Source organism: Scophthalmus maximus, chromosome 4 (genome assembly GCF_022379125.1).
Source record: "Scophthalmus maximus strain ysfricsl-2021 chromosome 4, ASM2237912v1, whole genome shotgun sequence".
Taxonomy (NCBI): Eukaryota; Metazoa; Chordata; class Actinopteri; order Pleuronectiformes; family Scophthalmidae; genus Scophthalmus; species Scophthalmus maximus.
In genome coordinates, this window is record NC_061518.1 from 26,810,731 (window position 1) to 26,832,861 (window position 22,131).

Consider the following 22,131-nt stretch of genomic DNA (forward strand, 5'->3'; position numbering starts at 1 on the left):
ACTGAACATTGACACAAAAAAAGTCACAAAAACACATTTTGTCATCAAAAAGCCGACACTAGGGGTCGACAGATTACAATTTCATTTTAAAATGTGCCACTTTGGCTCTGATCCAGCCGCAGTCACGACTCACTGGACTTAATCAATGTGCCGCCCATGTTTCGTTTGTTCAACTTCATAATACTGCTGTTGAAGGTCATGTTGAAAGGTTCTGTGAATTAAAGGGCCCATATTGTCAAACAAAGTTTTGTGTTAAGAGTTTCTGTTATTCTAAATTCTGACGCCTTTTGACACAAATATCGGATTCAAATATCGGTGATCGGTCTCCTAGATTAGTAATAATCTCTATCGGCCATTAAGAAGCCATAACGGTCGACCCCTAAAACAGATATTTTAGTTTGCAAAAGTCTAAAACAGAAATTTGAGATGGTGGAGATTAAGAGACTTCGAGGTAGAACCAGTTCTGTGTTTACGTTTCAGATTTTCCTCTTAAGAATAGCCTTGATATACCTCAACAGAGAGACACAGGACGGACACTAAAACATGCATAGTTTGAATCTAGTCAGCTTTGTGAATAGTACAACTACACTAGCCATGATCCTCAGCCGCCATTGCCACAGAAAAGAGAGGCCAGTCAGAGGCTCAGATATTCAGAAATTGTTGAAGTAAGTGCCGTAGTTTGCTGAATTTATCCAAAACCGGCCCAGATTTATGCGACCGATTGTATTTTCAGTTTTTTTGTGAGCTTCCAATGATCCTTCATTTGACTGATCAACCACACATTTACAAAGTAAATGAGTATATAAACGATATTCACACGTAATGTTTGAAGGACCACACCAGTATTTTTGAACGAATGCATTCATTTTGACAAAATTTAAAACAAATGTCTTTGAGGATAAAATGTGAAATTTTATCACAGTGACATCATACAAACACCTGCCCCTATGTCACTATCACTCTACGCTAAATATGAAGCCATAGCTAACAGCCAGTTAGCTTAGCTTAGCATAGAATAAAGGGGAAAAGGCTAGCCCGGCTTTGTCCAGATATACATCAGCCAACACCTCGACAGCTCACTGATTAAAAAACGTCATATCTCATTTGTTTAATCCAGAAAAAGGAAGTGACGAGCTTGAGAAAGAAATAGTTATCATAGCTCCACGTGACTTGTCACCTTTGCATTTCAGTTCTTTAATGTATTGATCGAGCAAAACGCGTTCATCATTTCACTAGAGAGAGTGTGAATTGTAAGATTGTTACCTCTAGGCTGCAGTTTCATATTTAGTGTTCAGACGTGACAGTGGAATCTAATTCTACTACGGTGTAGGCTTGATGTATAGAAGATGTCATGTGTGGTGTCGCCTCACCTCCTCCTCCTCCCCGAAGCCGGTCAGGTCCCAAATGTAGTTGAGTCGCATCTGCCGTCTCTTCCAGTGCTCCATGAAGAGGACCGCTACACAACCAACAAACCCAACAAACTCAACACGCCTTTTCTCAACCACCAAAGATACACGACGTGTAAATACATTTGATGAGGTCATCGTTTAGATTTTCCACCACGTAGTAATCGATCACTAAATTATTCGCCAACTATTTTGATATTCGATTAATCGGATTGTAGTTTTTATGGAGGAAAAAAGTTCTCTGATTTCAGCTTCTTAAATGTGAGTATTTCCTGGTTTCTTTGCTCCTCTGTGAAAGTAAACTGAATATTTCTGGTGTGTGGACAAAACAAAACATCATCTTGGGGGTTGTGAGGAAACACGGTCGTCATTTTTCACCATTTTACGACATTTTATTGACCAAACGACTAATCGGATGATGAAAATAATCGCTAGTTGCAGCCCTAACTGTGATACAGGCAGGGTTCCTATATCCGGGAGACGTGTGCTGCTGGTTCATGTCTTTACCGGGATTTGTTAACAAATGGTTACATGAAAAAAAAATGAAATATATATATACCATTCAGTTTTCCCAATAAGGGGAAGGGGACACCTACATACAGTTATTCATGGCTTCCACCCTCAGTAGGTGAGTCCAGATGGCAGCCGTTCTGCGACTCTGTCAGACACTAGCTCCATCTACAACACATTACACCTCCCTCCTGCTGCTAACAGATGGCAGAGTGACACCAGAGGAAGTCCGGTTATGGTCACAACCTGCTATTGTAAATTTAATGTGGCCCTGTGCATTCTCTGCCAAAGCTCTATACTGAGGATATTTAATGTTCTGATCTATTAACTGGATCAGCTCCAGCAGTGATTGGCTGCGCAGTCTGTATCCGTAAACCTTTCCGCTCGTCTACCGGGCTCAGTCGGGGCCCCTTGTGTGTGACGCGGTGTGAATGTGGGCCCTCACCCCACAGGGCCATGAAGATGGAGAAGAAGACGGTGGCCGGGTTGTCGAACAGGTGGCTGGCGCGGGCCGTGCCACAGGCCGTCACCAGCTTCCAGTAGCTGCAGGCGTGGTCGCACAGCGGGCACATGGTGATGTTGTTCCGCGGATCGCAGATCTCCATGCTGGCAAACGCAGGGACGAGTGGGCGGCGTGGATTATTCAGAAGGGGGTTGGAAAGACAGAGTTCAGTTTCACATCACACGTGTCTGTTTGATTAAAACAACGCTTCCGACTGATCACACAGATCTGGATAGAATCACCGTGTATGCACTGGACAATGTGATATCGACATCTTTTTTTTACACACTAAATTTTAAACCTGCTTTTAACAAAAAAATATATATCTGACGCCTTGTGGAATAGACCGTGTCATCACGTTGCCAAACACCTAAGGGACATGCTCTGTGAGTAATTCCTTCGGTGTGGCAGTAAACCCAGAGCTTCAGCAGAGGATTAATGCGAATAGGTGGAGTCATTCTGAGGGTTTGGTCTGAGCCCAGTGTTTACCATAAGATTCATACCCCACACTGCAAGACGTCTCCGTTTCATTATGTCTGCTGCCGAGTCCAGTCAAGTAGATGGACTGTCTCATTCACTCACATTCATGCAGCGCAGCTGTTTGACAACACGTACAACAAATCTGTGGATTGCCATCACTATGGTATATCTCAGTGAAGCTCAGCTGTAAACTGCCACATGATCTGATGTTCTTTCCTCTATGTTCATATTTAAAGCAAATCCAGTTCTTCCCACCAGCTTCTTGTGACCACCTGTATACATGTACACTTTTGAGTCTTTCATCAACTATATCTGCCTCATTTCCTTTTCCCTTCTCTCACCTATTTTCTAAGGACACAGGGGAGATAACCATGTGGGAGTTCCTGGGTGAGGAGCTGTGGTACTGCATCTTTTCTCATGTAATCCCACTTCTCATTGCCCATGCGTCACATTATGCCATTATTTTTCCCAGGGGCCTTCACAGTTAGATGATCTTCCTTGTGGCCCAATAATTCAACATACGTCGCTTGAATCTCTGGCTCAGTTGCATTTCTCCCATCTGCACGTGGACCGCTGTAGTCGGGGAGGTCCCTAATAGCCCCCCGACAACATTAAGAGATGAATTGATCTGTGGCAGAGGATCATCATCGATCGCCTGTCCAACGATATAATGATGAGTTTCGCAATCAATGGCAGCAACAGTTGAAGAGGAGAGAGAGCAATTTGAGGAAATCTGGGAGGAGGAGGCCAGAGGACCGAACTCCACAGAGCAAGTCCAGTTAGGCGTAGGGAATTAAAACAGGGGGCGTCGGGTCTGAGCCCTGTATGAACCCAGGTGTTGTGGTTGAAGCGTTGTCCTAAACAGGAAGTGCAGTTGTGGTCCCACATGTGGCCATTTCGTTTTCTTGTCATACTGTACCCATTCTGGTATACTGCAGGTGATCGGATCGACTCTTTCTTAAAATAATTCAACAGTAGATATTAACGATATAATTAAAAAAAAGTTTTTTTAAAAAGAGCACTAGAATTATGATTATTTATGATGATGATAATAATTATTATATGTTTTAAGAATTTAAAAAATCAGTCAGTAAGTGTCAAACAAAAATAACTTACACTTGATGCTTGATTCAGGAACATTTTGTTTCATTTTGATTTGTGTTGGAAACAGGTGGAACGAGCTTTCTCACATATTTTAGGAAAGTTTATTTTATGGCTCAACATTAAACACAAAGACTTGTTGAAATATAATTTTTTTAAAGAAGAGAATAAAACAAACGTAAAAGGTTTTTTTTTAGCAAAATGATGTCTGTTGTTCACTGGATAAGTGACTTTTTGTGTCAACCAAAATGTGTTATTATTATTAAAAGTCTCTAAGTCTTGTGCAATTTCTTTAAGATCAATTCCTGTATGGCTGTTGGTCGTCACACAACATTTGACAGACACTTCTTTGAGACTTCTTTTGTTAAATAAATCGTGTTAAAGACCTTTTCAGAAAAAGTTCATATGTAATGAAATTACTTTTTGATTGAAACCATGTCAGATTAACAAAAGAATGCTGTGTAAGTGTGTGTGTTGTGTACCTAGGTATGTTGTCATCGACGGTGGCACAGCCGTAGAGGAACACAATGACTCCAACGATGGCCGCAGGGATCAGCATCTGTGTGTAGACCCCCAACCAGGCAAAGTACAGTCCAACCTTCTCCCCGAAATACTTCCTGTGGAGAAACAGAAACCAAAAGGAGAGAGGCTCTAAATCGAATATATCGACATGTCACTGTGAAGTGAACTGTACTGTATGAGATAAGATCATGTTAGACAATATATTAAAGCCAATTTTTTCATGGTTAACCCCCCCCCCCCCCCGTCTGCTGTCCTTCTCCCATCAACCTCTCCTAATCACTTCCACCAGTAACTGCATAGACTGTGAAGTAATTCTGACCCTTTGGCATTTCTAAAGTTCATGGTCTCACACGACAGGCTGTGGTGGTTTAGTTCAGGGCTACACATTAAAGCAATGTCTGAGAAAGAACCCAACAATTATTTTGTGACACCGTCACAGTGATGATTTGGTGACAGCGTGTCATCTCTCTAATGCACGTGACCCCGTTACATCAGTGCTATGCTCCCTCAGGGGCGTTCGCTAAGAAATGGCTTCGGATTCAGTTCACACTCAAAGGTCAGCACAGTCCAAAATTGCTTCTGTGTAAGATCGGCGGAGCGTCGATGTGCTTGTGAGAGTCCCCCGTCTGCCTTCCCTGGCTGCAGGGGGCGACGCATCTGTAATTCACCTGACAGGTGTGACAAGAGCACTGCACTGGATCTGACCTGATGAGTCCAATGGGCTGGTACTTGTAGAAGACACTGTAGCTGGCCCACTCCTGGTACAGCAGCTGCAAAGAGGAGGAGGAGGAGGATAAGTCTGACAAACAAATCATCTTTCATTATTCAAAGGATCACAGTGTAGGTTGGAAAGAGCATGTGCAGTCCAAGGCTGAAGACATCACCAGAAGCATTGATACCCAAAGTTGAAGGTGTGTGTTTGAGCGAATTTGATTAATACACATATTTTGAGTTTTTTCTATTCAAAGGGAGCATCTGCTGGCGTGAACCAGAAGAGTCAGTGTCAAGTGGGTTTGTGTAAAGCTTGAAAGGGTTCGGGAAATCACCTCAAATCATGAAGGGTCTGTATTTATATCGCACTTTGCTCGTCTTATGTCCACTCAAAGTGCTTTACACGAGTCACATTCAAAGGACACTGACATGTGGACCGGAGGAGCTGGAAATCGAAACCACTGCAACAGTCAACTGTGAGACAAATGTTAGAGCTAAAGGCTAGAAGAAATCATCTCTGAGCAACTTGACAATCCACAACTCTGCAGGGAACTGTATTGTCGGAGGTAGAGCGGGTCATCCACCGATTGGACTGTCAGTTGTACCATGTGCGGCTGCTCAAGTCTGCATGACAAAGAGTCAGTGCCCCTGCTGGCTGTTCCATTGGTACGAGAGCGATAGGGAATTAGTGATTGGTGACATTCTGAAAAGCCGTGCGGTGATAAAGGCTGATGGAACCAGGATCATTAGGTAAATCATCTAGGTCGGTTTTTGATCTTGTGTTCTATCGCACTACAGACATCAAGTGTCAGCAAATCGAACCCTGAATATACCTGCGATCATATTTGCATTATAAATCCACTGGTGTGGCATGTTCACAGTGACATATTCTTTTCTTAGACAGCAAGGGGTGTACAGTGAGACCACAACGCGGTTCAGTGGTCCCACATCCAAATGAGTTACTGGGCGACAAGAAATCAATGCAATGAGAAACGGACCTGCAGGCTCATCTTCTGTCTCAAAGAAAGAACTCCCAACAGATCCCGGTCTGGCTGGGATTTCTGTCATCTCGTCGCGGCCAAACAATACTAATCGACAACCACATTTGGCCCTACAGTAGGCCTTTGTAACAAGAGACTATTTGAGTTTCAAGCAAACAAGTATCTCCCTTTTCCTTCTCAGTGTTTCACAGAACACACAAGGTCAACCCTCCTAACAACGTGGGTCTATATCCTGAATATCTGGGGGAGCATGTGCAACAGATTCTCTAGGTCTTTGTCTGTCAGTCGCACAAGAGGCACAATGTGGGATGAGTAGGGAATCAAACCACTGACCCCACTCTACAGTCCTGATCCACACCCACTTACTGTTACAACTGAAGTACGTCAACTAGTAACCCTAACCCTTTTTTCATCAACACAGACCCTTTCTTGTATGGATTATAACATCACGGACCACTGTCCAGAAAGTAAGTCAAACTGTAAAAAAATACAAAATGTAGTATTTATAGTCATGAATGGGAATATTCTCCTCGGTCTACAAAAGCCAAAGCACACACACTTCTTTCGACCATGGTGTTGATCGAAGCTTAACCACCATTTTAAAGTTTTTTTTTCTAAACTGAAGCTCAGAGGGTGCAGATCAGAACACACTCAATAGGTTGTTGTGCCACTAACAAACTTTTGGTTGTTTAGGGTCGCACTACAGACTGCTCACCTCACAGAGCTTTGCTTAGTTAAAACATTTCTATTTTATGTCTTTAATATGGTCTATTGGTGAAGTAGCATTAATCACTTTGAGGGGATAAAAATAAATCAGCAGAGGTGGGGATATGTCGACCAGAAAGGGGGGGAAATCCCACACATCCCCCGGGCAAATCGCACCCTGGCAATAACCATCAATCAGTGAATGATGAACTGCATTGTGATGCTGGTACTGGACTGTGTAATAGAGGAATTTATTATTTATCGTGGTATTAAATCTAGACTTATATAATTCACAATGTGCTCTAATTTACAACGCAAGTACATTTAAACATTGAACTGGTTGTGGTCAAACATAATTAGATGCAAATCAGTTGCTGTGGGAAAATAAGGCTGTCGTTGAACCACTGACTGTGTACCAGCCGTTCCTGTTACCGGTGGGAAAACAATCAATCACAGTGAAACGGCGGAGCAGTTTTGCAATCACGCAGGCTGTCCATGGGCAGAGCGGCGAGGCAACAAATGAAGGCGTTTAATTACAGGAGGCAGGTCGAGAGTAGTCGACTGAGCCTGTGAAGTGAGAAAAACATCTTATAATCAGCCTGGAATCTCAACATGCCTAATCCTACAGCCGAGGAAAACCTGTTTCTTAACCATACATTTATATGAGGCTCTTCAGAGGCTGTTGCCTTAGTGACACACACAAACACACCCACACCCACACACACACACACACACACACACACACACATCCTACAGTATAATTGTGGAGTATGGCAGGGGAGGAGACTCAGCCCCTCCTAATGCCAAGTTACTTTTATTTTCCTATGTTGGAGACAAAGGCTCCAATATGTAAACAGTTCTGAATAACTTAAATCACTGAGAAATAAAGAGTTACTTAGTTCTGCAAAGAGCCTTGAGATGATGTATGTTGTGATTTGGCGCTATACAAATAAAATTGAATTGAATTCATGAGATTGCTTGCTCACTAAAACTAATGAGATTTCACTTTAAAAAAAAAATTTCGCCAGACGTTAGCAGTATTACAATTTCAGAAAAAAAACCAACATAAAATGATCCGTGATCTGGGGGGGGGTGGTGTCACACTTAGTCAATTAGTAATACTTACTTCATGAATTGGCGAGAAAATATACTAACTGGTAAAAATAATGAGCAGTGGCATTGTTTTTGTCCTGTCAAAAATGTCTATGACAGTCTCACAGAAGTAAAGTGAAACCAAACCTTCACAAATGGGAAGGATCATGATATAAACCACTGGCCAGTGTTTTCGCATCTGATAAGCCTTCATACTCTGGAGCTATCACTCCACCTGCACTTCCTGAATGGAATGCCCACTCAGACGTGACGCTGAAGGCACTGCCTTTTTTCACCTTCTAAATATCTTATGTACAGGTACACGCATAACGCCTTTTATCATTTTTATGAATTTGGATAGATATTAACAAATTGACTTAATGCAAATATGTTACTTTCAAATTCAAAGTTAAATCCACATAAATTAAACCAAAGACTCAACTCACAAAATTTGAATCTTTAAGTTTTAAGGAACTGTCTAAAGTTTGTTTATTCCATTCACTTTAACGAAGGGTTTTTGTTTTATTCTCTGCACACACACACACACACACACGCACACACACGCACACACACGCACACACACACGCACACACACCGCATGGCTGAAGGAGTAGTGTACAGAGGGACAGTCAATGTCATAAAACGTTTAGTCATTTTTCTGGTAAAGGAAGACGGTGCAGCATTGCGTTACATTATGTGATCGTTTTGTTCATGTGACCGCACAAATTGGATTTTAGATAATTAAAATGTCTATTCTGCCCCTTTACTATTGGAGGTACCTCCACAGTTACCATGGTAATCTGTCTTGGTTTACAACTCATTAGAAGAAAGCCTCCCTGTACTTCTTAATTAGGGTGTTATTATGATTATTATTGACTGTGGGTCAATATAACTGTGCATCTCCATTGCAGGATTTCCTGAAATGAGGTACGAGCCTCCTCAGGCTTTCTGAACAAATTAACTGGGCAGAGATCGGTTTGAGGCATCGCTGCTTCCTGTTCATCATGTGTGAGAGGAAGGAATCATATTTTTTGTAAAAAAAAAAAAGTAATATTATGTGTCTCTACATGGTAAAAAATACTAAATAGTCTTTTTATTGTCTTTTCGATAAGATGTCTCGTGTCTCTTTTCGGAAATCTGATAAACGTCAGTGGTGTGGTGACGTCTGATTCACTTTATTGACTTTACTTACCTTCCTATCATTAGGTTCTGCGTTTGCATCCTCGATGTCGCCCTGCAAAACACACACACGCACACACACACACGCACACACACACACACTTTTTGTCTAATTGTATCATATTGTCTTAACATCAATATATCCTCTGTCACTGTTTTGGGTGTGTCTGACCACCACTGCAAAAAAAAAATCTTACCATCATCCCGTGAAGACTTAGTACGACAGCGTATTAGGGCCATTGTAGTAAAACAAAAAAAAAAAAATACAGAGGGGGAAGAGGGCCAATATTTTGTGAGAAAAAAAAGTAGTGAAACAAAATAGTGTTTTGTTTTTCAAGGAACTATTGCTTCAGGATCTCTACAGACGCTGCTGCATGCCATGTACTATGTCTGCAGTGGATGACCTCATTATATTATACTTATACTTATTATACTAGTATTTCGAGGTCAGGAATATGATTTATTTTATTGACAGTAGCTCAGGGAAATGTCCAGACCCCCGGGCACTGAGCTTTCTGGAAATGCGTCCCTGTTAAACTCAATATTTTAAAACCCAGCAATTTTAGACGGATTTCAAATTCCTAATTTTTGAGTCAAATTTGAGAAAAAGGGGTTTTTAATCAACTAAGTGTTGTTTTTTTTCTCAAACACTAAATTGGATATGTTTCAATTGGGTTTAAAGACACTGAAAGTAATGAATGATCTTAGAATAAACTCTGTCAGAAACAAGACCTGAATGCTGCATTTGAAAATGTGGACTACCAAATTCTCTTACAGAGATTAAGTGAGCATGTTGGCCTATCTTGAATTTGAATAGTTTTTGTAGCCATAGATAACCACTCGAGTGATGGTGATATACTCACATCATGTGGAGGATAGGATGACGTGTAGACACCATTGGCTAGCAGACTGGTGATCCCTGTAAGAAGGCATATTCAGCCGGGATTATAATGAAGACACACACACACACACACACACACACACACACACACGTCTATGTGATTACAAAGCAGGTCTAGGTTATACATAAATACTGTGACAGTATCAATGCACGCTGCCTGTATTCAGCCACCAGGATTTCCCTCATTTTGTGAGTTTACGACAACACAGACACAGCCCATCTGGAGCCACCGTCCATATCCTCTTTGTTGTTGCTTCAACTTCAAGAACAACACAACACCAAGCAGTCATTCCACTGCTGCAGCTCACAGCTACTAGACAGAAAAACATCAAGGACCAGCTGCACAAGCGTTGGATGCTGGATGTCTTCCTGAGGACAGACACATTAGAGACCAGTGGCTGAAGTTCACAGAGGTTTTACTAAGCTACAGCAGTAGGCTACAGTCCATTACCGGTGGTTGGTTTGGTCATGTGTCACTCAGAAAACAGTTGACCAATCAGAGGAACCGTTCATTAGGCTCATAGGCAAACCCCCTGTCCCTACTCGAGCTCCAGAGAGAAGTGTCAGGGTGAGGTCGAATTGTCAAATTGTCTTAGGAAGTTTCCTAAGTCTTGAAGTGACCCGGAAGTATTTGATCAGCAGCATGATAAGAGCTGTTCGGATTCTCTAAATGCATAGGAAAGGAGCTTCAAAGCTTCCTTTCCTATCTCCTCTAGCATAGGGTACACTGGAACTTGCAATGTGTTTTGTAGTCCACCTTCGGAAATGTGTAGTTTCACCACAACAGACACATCAATAACATCCGCCGTCACGTGATGACATAGTTTAGTGAAAGTCGAGTCGGATTCTCTGAGCAGCGCTGTCGGCTACTCCTGAGTCCTATCAGTCCTCCTTTACACCTTTCTTGACCCCTTCCATTGAGGTCGAGGAATAGTAGATAGGAAGGAGATTTTGACGGCACCCTAAGAGAGGGACTGTCAGTCTGTCTGTATGTCCTTCGATTTCCTCAACAACCACTCATTCAATTAACTTCAAACTTTCAAACATTCAATCTCTGGACAATCCAAGTTTTTGGGTGAGTGGTTCCTGGGAAATTGGAAATACAGACATAGAATAAAATAGAAACAACTCCTCATACTGGGCCCTGCAGTACTTTAGCTTCCAGTCAAGTCTCCACGTGCGGTGACTTGCAGCATTCATAATAGGTTTACTGTAATGTTTGTGTTCAGACTCTCTGAAGTCTTGATTAAGATTTTGTGAAAGATCCTGGTTTGCTTCCATACAGAAAAAGTTTACAGGGACTTCAGACATATGTCATCTTTTCACTGATCTTAACCAAAGTACTTTTGTTGTGTAAACCCACAAACAGGCCTGTGGATCTAAACCTGGTCTATCCACCCTGACCACACCATGGTGACTCCGAGGAAGCAACATGGATCAATCATCTATTCACCAGCTATTTCCTTTCGGTCACCACACCAAAAACGAGGTTGGCAGCATTTCCAAAAACTCAGTTTTAGCCGCTCAAAAACTCCAGAGTAGTGTGAATGGCGGGCATAAACGTAGCAACAGTGATGTGTTTTAAAACTAAAATGCAGGCGTGCGGATGAAGCAAGAGAGGATCCCACAGCCTGGTCTTGGCTGTGGTAGTAATCACACTGTATGGCAATGAAGGCCCAGATTAAGTGCATATTAATTTATCCTGTGTGTGTTTGAGATATATACGCAGAGGGGCTTACCCATGGAGTATTTGGCTCTGGTGCATCTTGTCCTCTTCAGTACCTCGTAGACCTAATGTAAAAAAACAAAAACATGTTTAACTAAAGAAGGGTTCAGACAACCCCCCCCCCCCCACACCTCTCAACATTATAGACCTTTTGAAATGGCGACCACGAATCAAGCAAATGAACGAGAAAAGGCTCGTTGATATGTGTCAACAACACAAGTGCCTGTTCACTGTCTTCCAAGACCTATCGCAACCACCCGTGTGTGGAAGCAGTTTCAGTCTAAAAAGAATAGGAGGAACTAGGTATATAGAGGATGATGTTTAGGACAATTTGTATACCTGTATATGAGCACAGGTGACATTGTTGGGAGGAAAATGAAGCAGGCAAACGTCTCGTATGTCTGCCCTCAGAGAGGCTGCAGTGATTTTGCGGCTCCATCCAATAATGAGAAGTTAAATCACAAACCCAGTCATTAGCCAACTGCTGTGTGGGGGTGTACAGCTGCTTGGACATAGAATTGTTTCTAGACTTTACCCAAAGGAAACCGGAAATGAAGCGCACGTTACCCTGCAAGCTCCCTAGAACAAAGTGTAATGTCAAGTGTGACGATGTCTCTGATATTTGTTCTGGGTGTCACCAAACGCCTACGCCAAGCAGAGCATATCCAGTAAATGTCTCCAGTTGTGTTCTGTGTGTGTGAACGGACCACTTACTATATGAAAACAGCTACAGTGTGTTTGTGTGTATATGTCAATAGAGCAGCGCATGTGTGACGCAGTTTCACAGAATCTATTTGTTTTTCATGGCAGCCCTTCCATTAAAGAGTGCACAGGATGCAAGGTCTTTGTTAGTAGGTCACACTTTTTTCTTTTCTCAAGCGATCCCATGTGAAAACATTGAGCCATCGTCCGACCACTCGTTTACCAAAACGGATACTTACTATTGAGCTCCTGGTCTTGCTGTCAAAGAACTTGTCCCTGTCAGACAGGTCGAATCTGACAAACAGAAAGCAAAAGAGGGCGTCGTTTAAGTCGCAGTTGTCGATAAATGGTGCCGACTGATGGCAGCATATTTGTAAAATATGTCTTTCTCAGTACCACTGAGTCAATTTTGAAAAGAAAGAGGAGAGAAAGATGACTGACATTCAGCCTCTTCTGATTAAACTAATATCGACCTTGTCCATTAGCGTATGTTCATTAGCACTTAATATGCAATACCTATTTAGATCAGTGGCAACAGGTGAGGATCAGGTAAGGTTATGGAAATCTTAGAAGTGGATTATGGTATAAACACATATGCTGTTTTTCTATTCTGTGCTTAGCCCACATCATAGTAGTACTATTATTATTATTATTTTATTATTGTAATAGTATTGTTTATGTCATTATTATGCCGTTTATAGACCTCAGCGCATAATCAACCTTACAGTACAAATTGAACAACTTGAAAAGTCAATGCATGCCGCTGCCGTTACACCTCTGTTCCTTCCATACACTCACCTTAACTTCCCCCTCCCCCCACAGTCTCATGGAGATTGAGGGGATTGGCTTGAGGACCACTCCTGACCCATCGTAATCTTTAAATTGGCACTATCTGTTACCATGTGCCAGATTTCCCATCTCTTGCTTCCACTGCCTGCTTTCCCCCAGCTCCCCTCTTCTACCTCTTTCCCCTAGCCTGTCCTCTGCTTCGGGCACGAAGGTCCCCAGTTGCCGACTGACTGCAATAGTGTTGCGTTGGCTCACTCTGAGCTTCATTGTTTGCCATCAATTTTTTTCAGGATATATTCACTGCATTGGACAGTGTATTTGAAAATCCTTCCACCCTTGATCTCAGGGAACTGACCTGGAGTGTATTCAAAAATGATGAATATTGATGCAGAAGATGTGGAGGGAGATTTCCTGCCCGCTGTTACTCAGAGCTGTATAAATAGCTGCCCACTGCCCACTCTCTCCTCAACACATCCCTGGAGGCGGACTTTCATGCTAAGACATTTTTCTTCTCTAATCACTGCTTTTGAAAGTAGTTCGACTTGTTAGGGAATGAACAGGAGGCGTCAGCGAAGTAACGACTCCTCTCTACAGTTAATCCAATTACTCAGTCGACATGCTTTATTTGGATTTTATTAAAAATCCTCCAGCACAGTGTTGACAAGCTGTGAATTTATTCTGTTTGTCAGGCTAGCTGCATTCATTTCCTTGGGGGTGAGGAAGATGAGGGATGCAGAACGAAGCAGGACAATGTCATGTTGGAACTTCCCTGTCATATGCTGTGTGTCTTGATACTAATTAAAACCTCAATGGTTGTTACTTCATTGAGCTGTCCCCAGGGTGGACCCACGTGAGTTCAGAGGTAATACAACATGAAACATCTGAACGTTTTTACTCACAGATGCTGCTTCTCTCTGGAGAAAGGGTGAGAGAGGGATTTGACGCTTTGCGGTCTGTTGGCGTCTACTTTTGGATGGAGTGGAGCCGTGACTTTGTGAATGAACAGTCGGATCTTCTCCACCAGATTACTGCCCTGTTTCACATCGTACACCTGCAGAGGAGGCAAAGAACCTTGTTTAGCCAGAAAGGATAAAATGCACTTGACATCTGTCCAAAAGTCTTCAAACCATTTTAATATACTGTTGCTCTTGTCTTTGAAGGACAAGGTCTAAATCCTGATTGCTGAGGTTGTAATACACCATTTGTCTCCAGAAACGCACAAAGTTCTCTAGGGACTCTTGTGTGGGCGTTCAAACAATGTGGTTGGCGGTTTTGGATTGAGTCAGCAGATGTTTTTTGCTAATATCCGATATTTCTGAAGTTGACAATTACTTGACAATTGACAGTTCCAAAATGGATTGCTGTGAGTTTCCCACCCCCCCTGTTCCCCCCATTGTAAATACTGAATAGATTGTGCATTGTGGCACTTGACAAACGTTTGATGGTTGTTCTTACCTTCTTTGTTGGCATCTTGAGCTTCATGAACTCAGCCTCTCGGCACAGGACATTCCAAGGAGCATGGATCTTCAAAAAGCCGATTCCGGGGATCTTACACTGAAACACAAGGCTTGGATATTTAGAAACTTTTATCTATGATTGCACCGCAGAAGCACAGTTAATGACTTGCCCAAATGCAGTGGACGACAGTAACAAAGTACATTTACTTAAGTATAGTACTTAAGTACAGTTTTTGAGTATTTGTACTTTACTTGAGTATGTTTTTTTTTGGAAACTTTTTACTTTGACTCCACTACATGTCTATGAAGGCACCTCTACTTGTTACATTTGCGTTGAGAGGAAGGGAGAGAAGAGGAGAGGAGGAGGTGAGAGAAGATGGTAGAATACTTTTGCACTTTTGGACTTAAAATTGGGTGGATGTTACCCCAAAGTTGAACATTGTCTACTTTTGATTGTGAAGTCATACAATTTTGAGTACGATTTTGGTATTCAGCAGAGTTTCTGTTGAACGTAATAAAGCAACAGGTGTTGTGTAACTGTAATGTTAAAGTAGAGTGTTTTATTAACTTATTATTTTATTTTATTTTGAACAAGTTATATCTACAGGAAGTGGGGGTGTTTTTTTAAAATACATAATAATAAGAAAAGGTTGGTCCTTTGAATACTTAAGTATTTTTAAAAGCAATTACTCCTGTACTTCAACTCAAGTAATAATTTCACTTTTATTAGAGTAACATTTCTGATCCAGGAGTATCTATACTTTTACTCAAGTAATGTTGTGTACTTTGTCCACCACTGCCCGAATGTTTGAACTGTACATGTTTAGAAACAGATAAAATGTTTCCACGTTGCATTTCTGTTTGATTTCTAGCGAAGCCGGCAGAGTCACTAAAGCGCAAACCACATAGGAGCCTGTGCAGCCCCTACACTTATATAAAACCACTCCTACACTGCTAGACTCACATCGCACCCTTCAGGTAGGCATGCTGACCCGTCTACAAACAGAAATACATAACAGCTTCAAACTAGCTGACTGCCAGTACTGAGTATAGATCATACAGAATTACAATCTATTTCAATCTAAAATGCTCTAATGGTTTTTATGATGATAAGCAATGGCTGATAAAAATGTATAAATTTGTTTTACAGCAGGAACATGATACAGATGACAAGATACAAGACGGTTAATAGGAAAAATGGCAAATGGGTTGCTATGTAATCAGCAGGTGAACATGGTCATATACTGTCGATAGGAAAAAGACTGTAGCCCAGTGTCGCAATTGAATTTGAATATATGGAGGCTGGAGTGTGCCAGGCTTTCCTACATGTAATTAAAAGCAAGCTCAAGACCTACCTTTTTAATCTATGTTTTATATGAATCTTACTTCATTTACATCATTTTATTTATATTTCAGCCTTTTTACTGTTAATCGTATTACTATTAATTAATTTCCTTTTTAATTAATTTTTTTGTCATTCTCTTTTTAATAATATATAGTATTAACCCTAAATCTTTCTCTGGGAATTTTGTTGTTTTATCCTCTTATGTATATATGTGTATATATATGCATGTGTATATATGTGTGTATGTATATATATGTATAGTGAAGCACTTTGTGTTACATTTTTGTAAGAAAGGTGCTATATAAATAATCACTGATTGATTGATGTCATTGTAATTAATACGTTATTAAATACATTTAGAAAACTGTAAAGTCATTATTAGCTTATTGTTGTGGAGGCTGTATAAACATTACAAGCAATGTCAATTCAACCTGTTTTATTGTATGACTATTGCCTCGTCAAGACAATGTAGGTAGTCATTATTAGTTATTGTTGTGTGGCATATTTAAAACCCATTATTAACACTAAAATATTGTTAGCAATTTTCATGATTGCATTATTAATAAATGTCATGTTGAGGCCAATTCATATTTCTGTGCTCATGTAGCTGTTAAGGTACTGTATTATTCAACCATGACCCTTTCTCCTACACATTCATGTTGTCTGACACATCTAATGTGCATGTGAGGAGCATGTCCAAGTGCGCACACACCTGCCCTTCGAGTGTAGATTCCACAGTCTACACCAACATATAGGTTTCTAGAGATCACTAGTGTTTCCAGCCGTGAAAGTAAAATACGAAACGTAAACACAGCTTCCGGATTTTTTCTTTTCATCTGTGGTTGGTCGGGGCGTATGTGATGGAAACACCACCGCGTACTGAAATAAGAAAATAACTGGATAAGGACATTTATTTTTTGTATATCATGCTGCCAAATCCTGTATAATCCATATATAATTACTCACTGAAAAAAACTGTTATTATTACACACTCAAGCCTCCATAGACCGCCCATAGACCCCCACACGCCCCAGTTGTTAAAAGGCTTTTTCAGAAAATAAACCTAATAATAAATATTGATAAAAAGTAATATTCTGGAGTCAGTTCAAAAACCTGGCTCGGTCAGTTGGTTCGTCTTAATAATCCTCAAACATATTTTACTATACTATTAAAATGTAAACACATCTACCCAGGAAGTAACTGAACAGATGACCTCATTGGTCTTATTCATCCACTCTCTTTTGGCATCACGATTTTGTGACATTTGTCCTATTTGAATGGCAGTTTCTTACTAACTTTGAAACTAACTAAAACATAACGTTCTAACTCTCAGAGGGGTTCAGTAGATGATATCAACAACCTGATGTGGGGAGACGTCTTTGAATTTGAACTGATCTGGCTAACTCTCTTGACACGTCACGTATCGACTCGAGTGGTACCTCATCTATTGAAGCACACATCAGTGACATAACTAAAAACGCTTATCACCTCAGAAATGTTGCCAGAGTGCAATGGTTTCTCTCCCAGAAAAAAAATGAGAGACATATGTATGCGCTTATCACTGGTAGGTTAGATTACTGCAATGCTCTCTTCGCTGGTCTACCTGAGAAAACTACAAACAAGCTACAGATCATCCAGAATGCAGAAGCACGTGTACTGGACTAAAACACATCACTCCTGTCTTAAAGTCTCTTCATTGGTTCAGTTTTAGAATTGATTTTAAGATCCTTTTGTTGTTTTTTGTAAATCACAGTCTATACCCCATCAAGACCTCTCAGGTCCCCTGACACTGGTCTTTTACTGATACCCGGGGCAATACTGCGTGACCCCCATCCATCAAGTAAAAAAGGACAGATGGGTTGATTCAGACCCCTCAGGTCTCACGAAAGAATAATAGACCTGGAAGTCAATGTCCACGTGTACCTGAAGCATGCGCTCCAACAGGAACGATGAGACTCTCCCCTGCAACACGAGATCATCAGGAACACTAATGACACTGACAACGGCGGGCTGATAAGCGAATCTGTTCAGCCGCTGAATTAAAAAGATAACAGAGCTGAACTGTAGGTATCCCAGGAGAGCCAGTGCTGCCTCTCTCATGTTCCCAACATCAGTCACCTCAGCCCCCACTCACCCCCTCATCCTTCTCCAGCTCCAGCCCCGTCTCCAGGAGGTTCTCCTCGAACTCCTCCCGCCTGAAGCGCTTGTCGTCCTCATGATAGTCGGCCCGTTGCTCCTGCGCGGCGATCTCCGGGTCCTCCTTTGGCTGCAGAGGCGCCCGGCTGCTCCTCATGCTCAGGCTGCGGCGGAGCCGTCGGATGAAGTTGTTCTCGCCGAACTTGGACGACCGGCGCCGGTCACCGCTCGGCTTCTGGATCTGGTAGGCCAGCACGTAGTCCACCCGCCGCCGCCCGTCGGCAAAGTATGGGCCTGGCTGCGGATACAGGGGCGAGACGTCGTCCCCGTAGAGATTTTTCATTGGCTGAAAGCAAGACAGAGACAGAGTATTGTCATTTATATGGATATAATCATTTCCTATTTCTTGGGGAAAACACTTGCAAAATGTATTTATTTTATTTTTTTTTAATTTTCTGTATAGTTGTTTTCAAGGCACTGGCCTTCGACATTTGCAACATATTTCCTTTGTCGTCCCCACAATGCCTCATCATAATAATAATAATAAAAATACTGAGATTTATGTTTTGGCAAGTGTAGCCATTTTAGTTTCGGGAAGGCTTGGGGTAATGGTTTGTATCAATAGAGGAAAAGCACTTTCACAATATTTCACTACATCTCAATCTTGACCTAACTTGAAAAGCCCTGAAAACTAGGCTTCAGATTTTGAAGTGATTCTTTACAGTGATACATATTCATGACTAAATACTGTCATGTACTTTTCATGAAGACTGTTATGTCACCAAACCAACAACTGTTGTCAAATTCAGATTCATATGTTTCTGAATGTTTTTCATTGCTCAATGTTTTCAAGTATATTAGAATATTATGGTACAGTACATTTTCTCAACTGAGTCAAGCACTTCAGAAGATAAAGACATCTCTGATGTCAAACATGTAGGATTCAGGATGCAAACCTTGGTCTCCAATGTCTAAGTCTTGCAGTTTTTGAGAACACCCCCACCCCCGGGCTCTGTGCAATAGTCAATTCAATTCAATTCAATTTCATTTGTATAGCGCCAAATCACAACACAAATCATTTTAGGAAGATCTTATTACACCATGTGTTCAAGTGTTGACGTTTCTGATAAGTTTGGTTTGAGCAGCGGAAAGATGAAAAGATGTCCTGTCTGTAAATAATATCTATATTGTCTGTTTACAGTACTGTATATCTGTATATTGAATTGTACATGTTCTACATATTGTCTGTATTAGGGATGGGCAGTATCTCGAATATATTCGTTGTATCGTGGTTTGTTGCACATGAGATGTATTAAATGACTATATTGCGAATACCGCGACTACAAATTGTCACGTAAAATATTGTAAAGGCGCCGGCATAAGATTTGATTTGAAGTTTAAAATTGTCCCAATAGAAACCATTAATGAATAAGATTAAAGAATATTTTAATACACACATTTCAGGGACTACTAAAAACATCAAACTGGTGTGATTGTGAGCATCAAGGTTTAAATTGTGCATTTATGCAGGAGATTTAAAAAATATATCAAGATATATATATCGTGTATCGCGATATAACCAAAATATATTGCGATATTATTTATAGGCCATATCGCCCAGCCCTAGTCTGTATTTGACAGGCTGGGACCAACTTCTTTGTATGTGCACAAGATATATCAGTTGGCCGATATGAGCCTTTCACAAACATATAGGTATCAATGGGTTTGTTTGCTATGAAATCATTCCACTTACAGAATAAACAATAAAAAAAAGATGTGCATCAATGTTTACATTTGACCTTAAAAAAAATTATATTTTCTTTATTCAAGTTCTGTATTTGTTGTTTCTTTGTATTTATGCATATCAGTACTTTTATTCCAGAATTCTGATATAAAACAAAGGAATGATTCTTGTATATCTTTATCAGAAATGTTTTACTGTCTAATATCATCATCAGACCCCAAATAATTCTCAATGTCGGCTCTAATTTTGATGCTTATTCTGGTTTTATTTAAATGTCAAATGGACTTTATTCATATATCACTTTTCTAGTCTTATTGACCACTCAAAGCTCTTTACAGGACAGGACATATTCACCCCTTCACACACATTCATACATGAATTTTTCTGTCAAATTCATACACTGTCAGAAGAGCTGTCAGAAACAATTTAGAATCTTGCCCAAAGACACAAAGGCATGCGGACTGGAGGAAGCTGGGATCGAACCGCCAACCTTCGGGTTAGTGAACAAACCGACTCTACCTCCACTATCAATCAGTGATGCTATGACACCGAGCTGAGATGATTGACAGCTGAGAAGACTTGGGATTGGTCGAGCACTTGGCTCCACGCCGCAATCACTACTGCGCAAAAATCTCGCCTAGGGCGCCAACATTGCCATGGCCGGCGCTGCCAATCGCAGACTGATGACAGCTCATGTTGTATGTGGATTCAAGTATCCAAGAGCTGCTGTACAGTCACCAACACACAGTTCGTGTTTCTGAGTGTGTGTGTGTGTGTGTGTGTGTATATACTGTAAACGGCCCCCACCCTAATCCCTAACACACACACACACAAACAGACACACACTTTCATCCCCAGCCCTCTCTCAACAGGAAGTAGTCATAGCTGTAAAAGGTTAGAGGTCGCTTCTCGGAGGGCACATGAGGATGTGGTGGTGTATGCATCATCCACCAATAGGAACTCTTTTCTCACCAAGCCACTGGGAAAGGAGGTTCTCCTCTCCTCTGGGCTTCCACGTCCACACAGACACCCACCAACCCCAACACATTCATGCACGCAGCACGCACACACACACACACACGCACACACGCACGCACACACACACACACGCACGCACACACACGCACACACGCACGCACACACGCACGCACGCCGACTTCTGAGCCATACTAAGCTCAAGGCTGAGAGAACCCAGCAGTTTTCCAGTCAATAATATTTTTCACAGCAGCCGGGATTTTTCTTTTTGCATGTTGAAGGTTGAACTCGCAGGGAGTTACTGCAGACATGTGCAAGAGCTGAACAATATTCCTGTAAAATCTGGTCCACGGACAAAAACCGAAATAAAGGAGGAACAAACGCTCTTGCTTAACTCTGGTGGTGTCTACCAATACGCACAGGTTTGGTTCGACATGTCCAGGTTCATCTACTGTGGTTAAAATAGTCCATTTAAAAAAATGCAACAGCTACATGTCTGCCATCAAACACTGACCTCAGGTTCAACTCTCATCACAGTGACTATTTCCTCGGAAGGAGGTTTTTCCAAAGACATTTGTAAACAGTAGAACATGTCCTAAAATATATCTCAAAACCCAGCACATAAGAGACCAAACATTTCTGAAAGGATAAACACCACATGAGGTCAATGAGAAACTGACCCTCAAATAAATTTCATCCGGCTAAAAAAGACAAAGAGACAACAGCTTTCGTTTGGCTTCAAACCACAATTGGGACCAAAAAATCCCTCCGAGCCAACAAGGAACAGCCTGGTCATAAACATAATCGTAATCCTCCAACAGAGTTCGCGCCACATAGGAAAATCAATTATGCAAAATCACTCATAAGCCATTTGTTGTGCTTTGTCCTTATGCCTGATTATAAACTAAAGTAAAATGTTTTCATAAAATACATCTTTCACATTTCATTCTAGAGCTGCAACAGTTAATCAATTAGTAATCGACTACTAAACTAATCGCCAACAATTTTGATAATCGATTAATCGGTTCAAGTAGTTTTTATGAAGTCAAACATTCTGATTTCAGCTTCTTAAATGTGAATATTGTTCTTTGCTCCTCTGTGACAGTAAACTTAATGTCTTTGGTGTGTTGAGGAAACAAAACTTCAT

At 41.2% G+C, this 22,131-nt stretch overlaps 1 protein-coding gene across 7 annotated transcripts in view; it reads right to left on the reverse strand.

Moving 5' to 3' along the window:
- The window catches only part of ano1a (anoctamin 1, calcium activated chloride channel a), a 57,181-nt gene that overhangs the window by 23,700 nt on the left and 11,350 nt on the right, over nt 1–22,131 (reverse strand). For all 7 annotated transcript variants that reach the window (XR_004790540.2, XR_004790539.2, XM_035628507.2 and 4 more), the window contains exons 3-13: nt 18,264–18,611; nt 14,783–14,881; nt 14,227–14,378; nt 12,778–12,832; nt 11,850–11,901; nt 10,073–10,128; nt 9,223–9,264; nt 5,227–5,291; nt 4,482–4,616; nt 2,362–2,522; nt 1,371–1,456 (exon numbers count right to left, since the gene is read on the reverse strand). Coding sequence is in view for 5 of the 7 variants with exons in the window: in XM_035628507.2 (XP_035484400.1) it covers nt 1,371–1,456; nt 2,362–2,522; nt 4,482–4,616; nt 5,227–5,291; nt 9,223–9,264; nt 10,073–10,128; nt 11,850–11,901; nt 12,778–12,832; nt 14,227–14,378; nt 14,783–14,881; nt 18,264–18,611 (1,251 nt within the window). In the remaining 2 variants the exon portion in view is untranslated. The remainder of the gene's footprint in view (nt 1–1,370; nt 1,457–2,361; nt 2,523–4,481; nt 4,617–5,226; nt 5,292–9,222; nt 9,265–10,072; nt 10,129–11,849; nt 11,902–12,777; nt 12,833–14,226; nt 14,379–14,782; nt 14,882–18,263; nt 18,612–22,131) is intronic.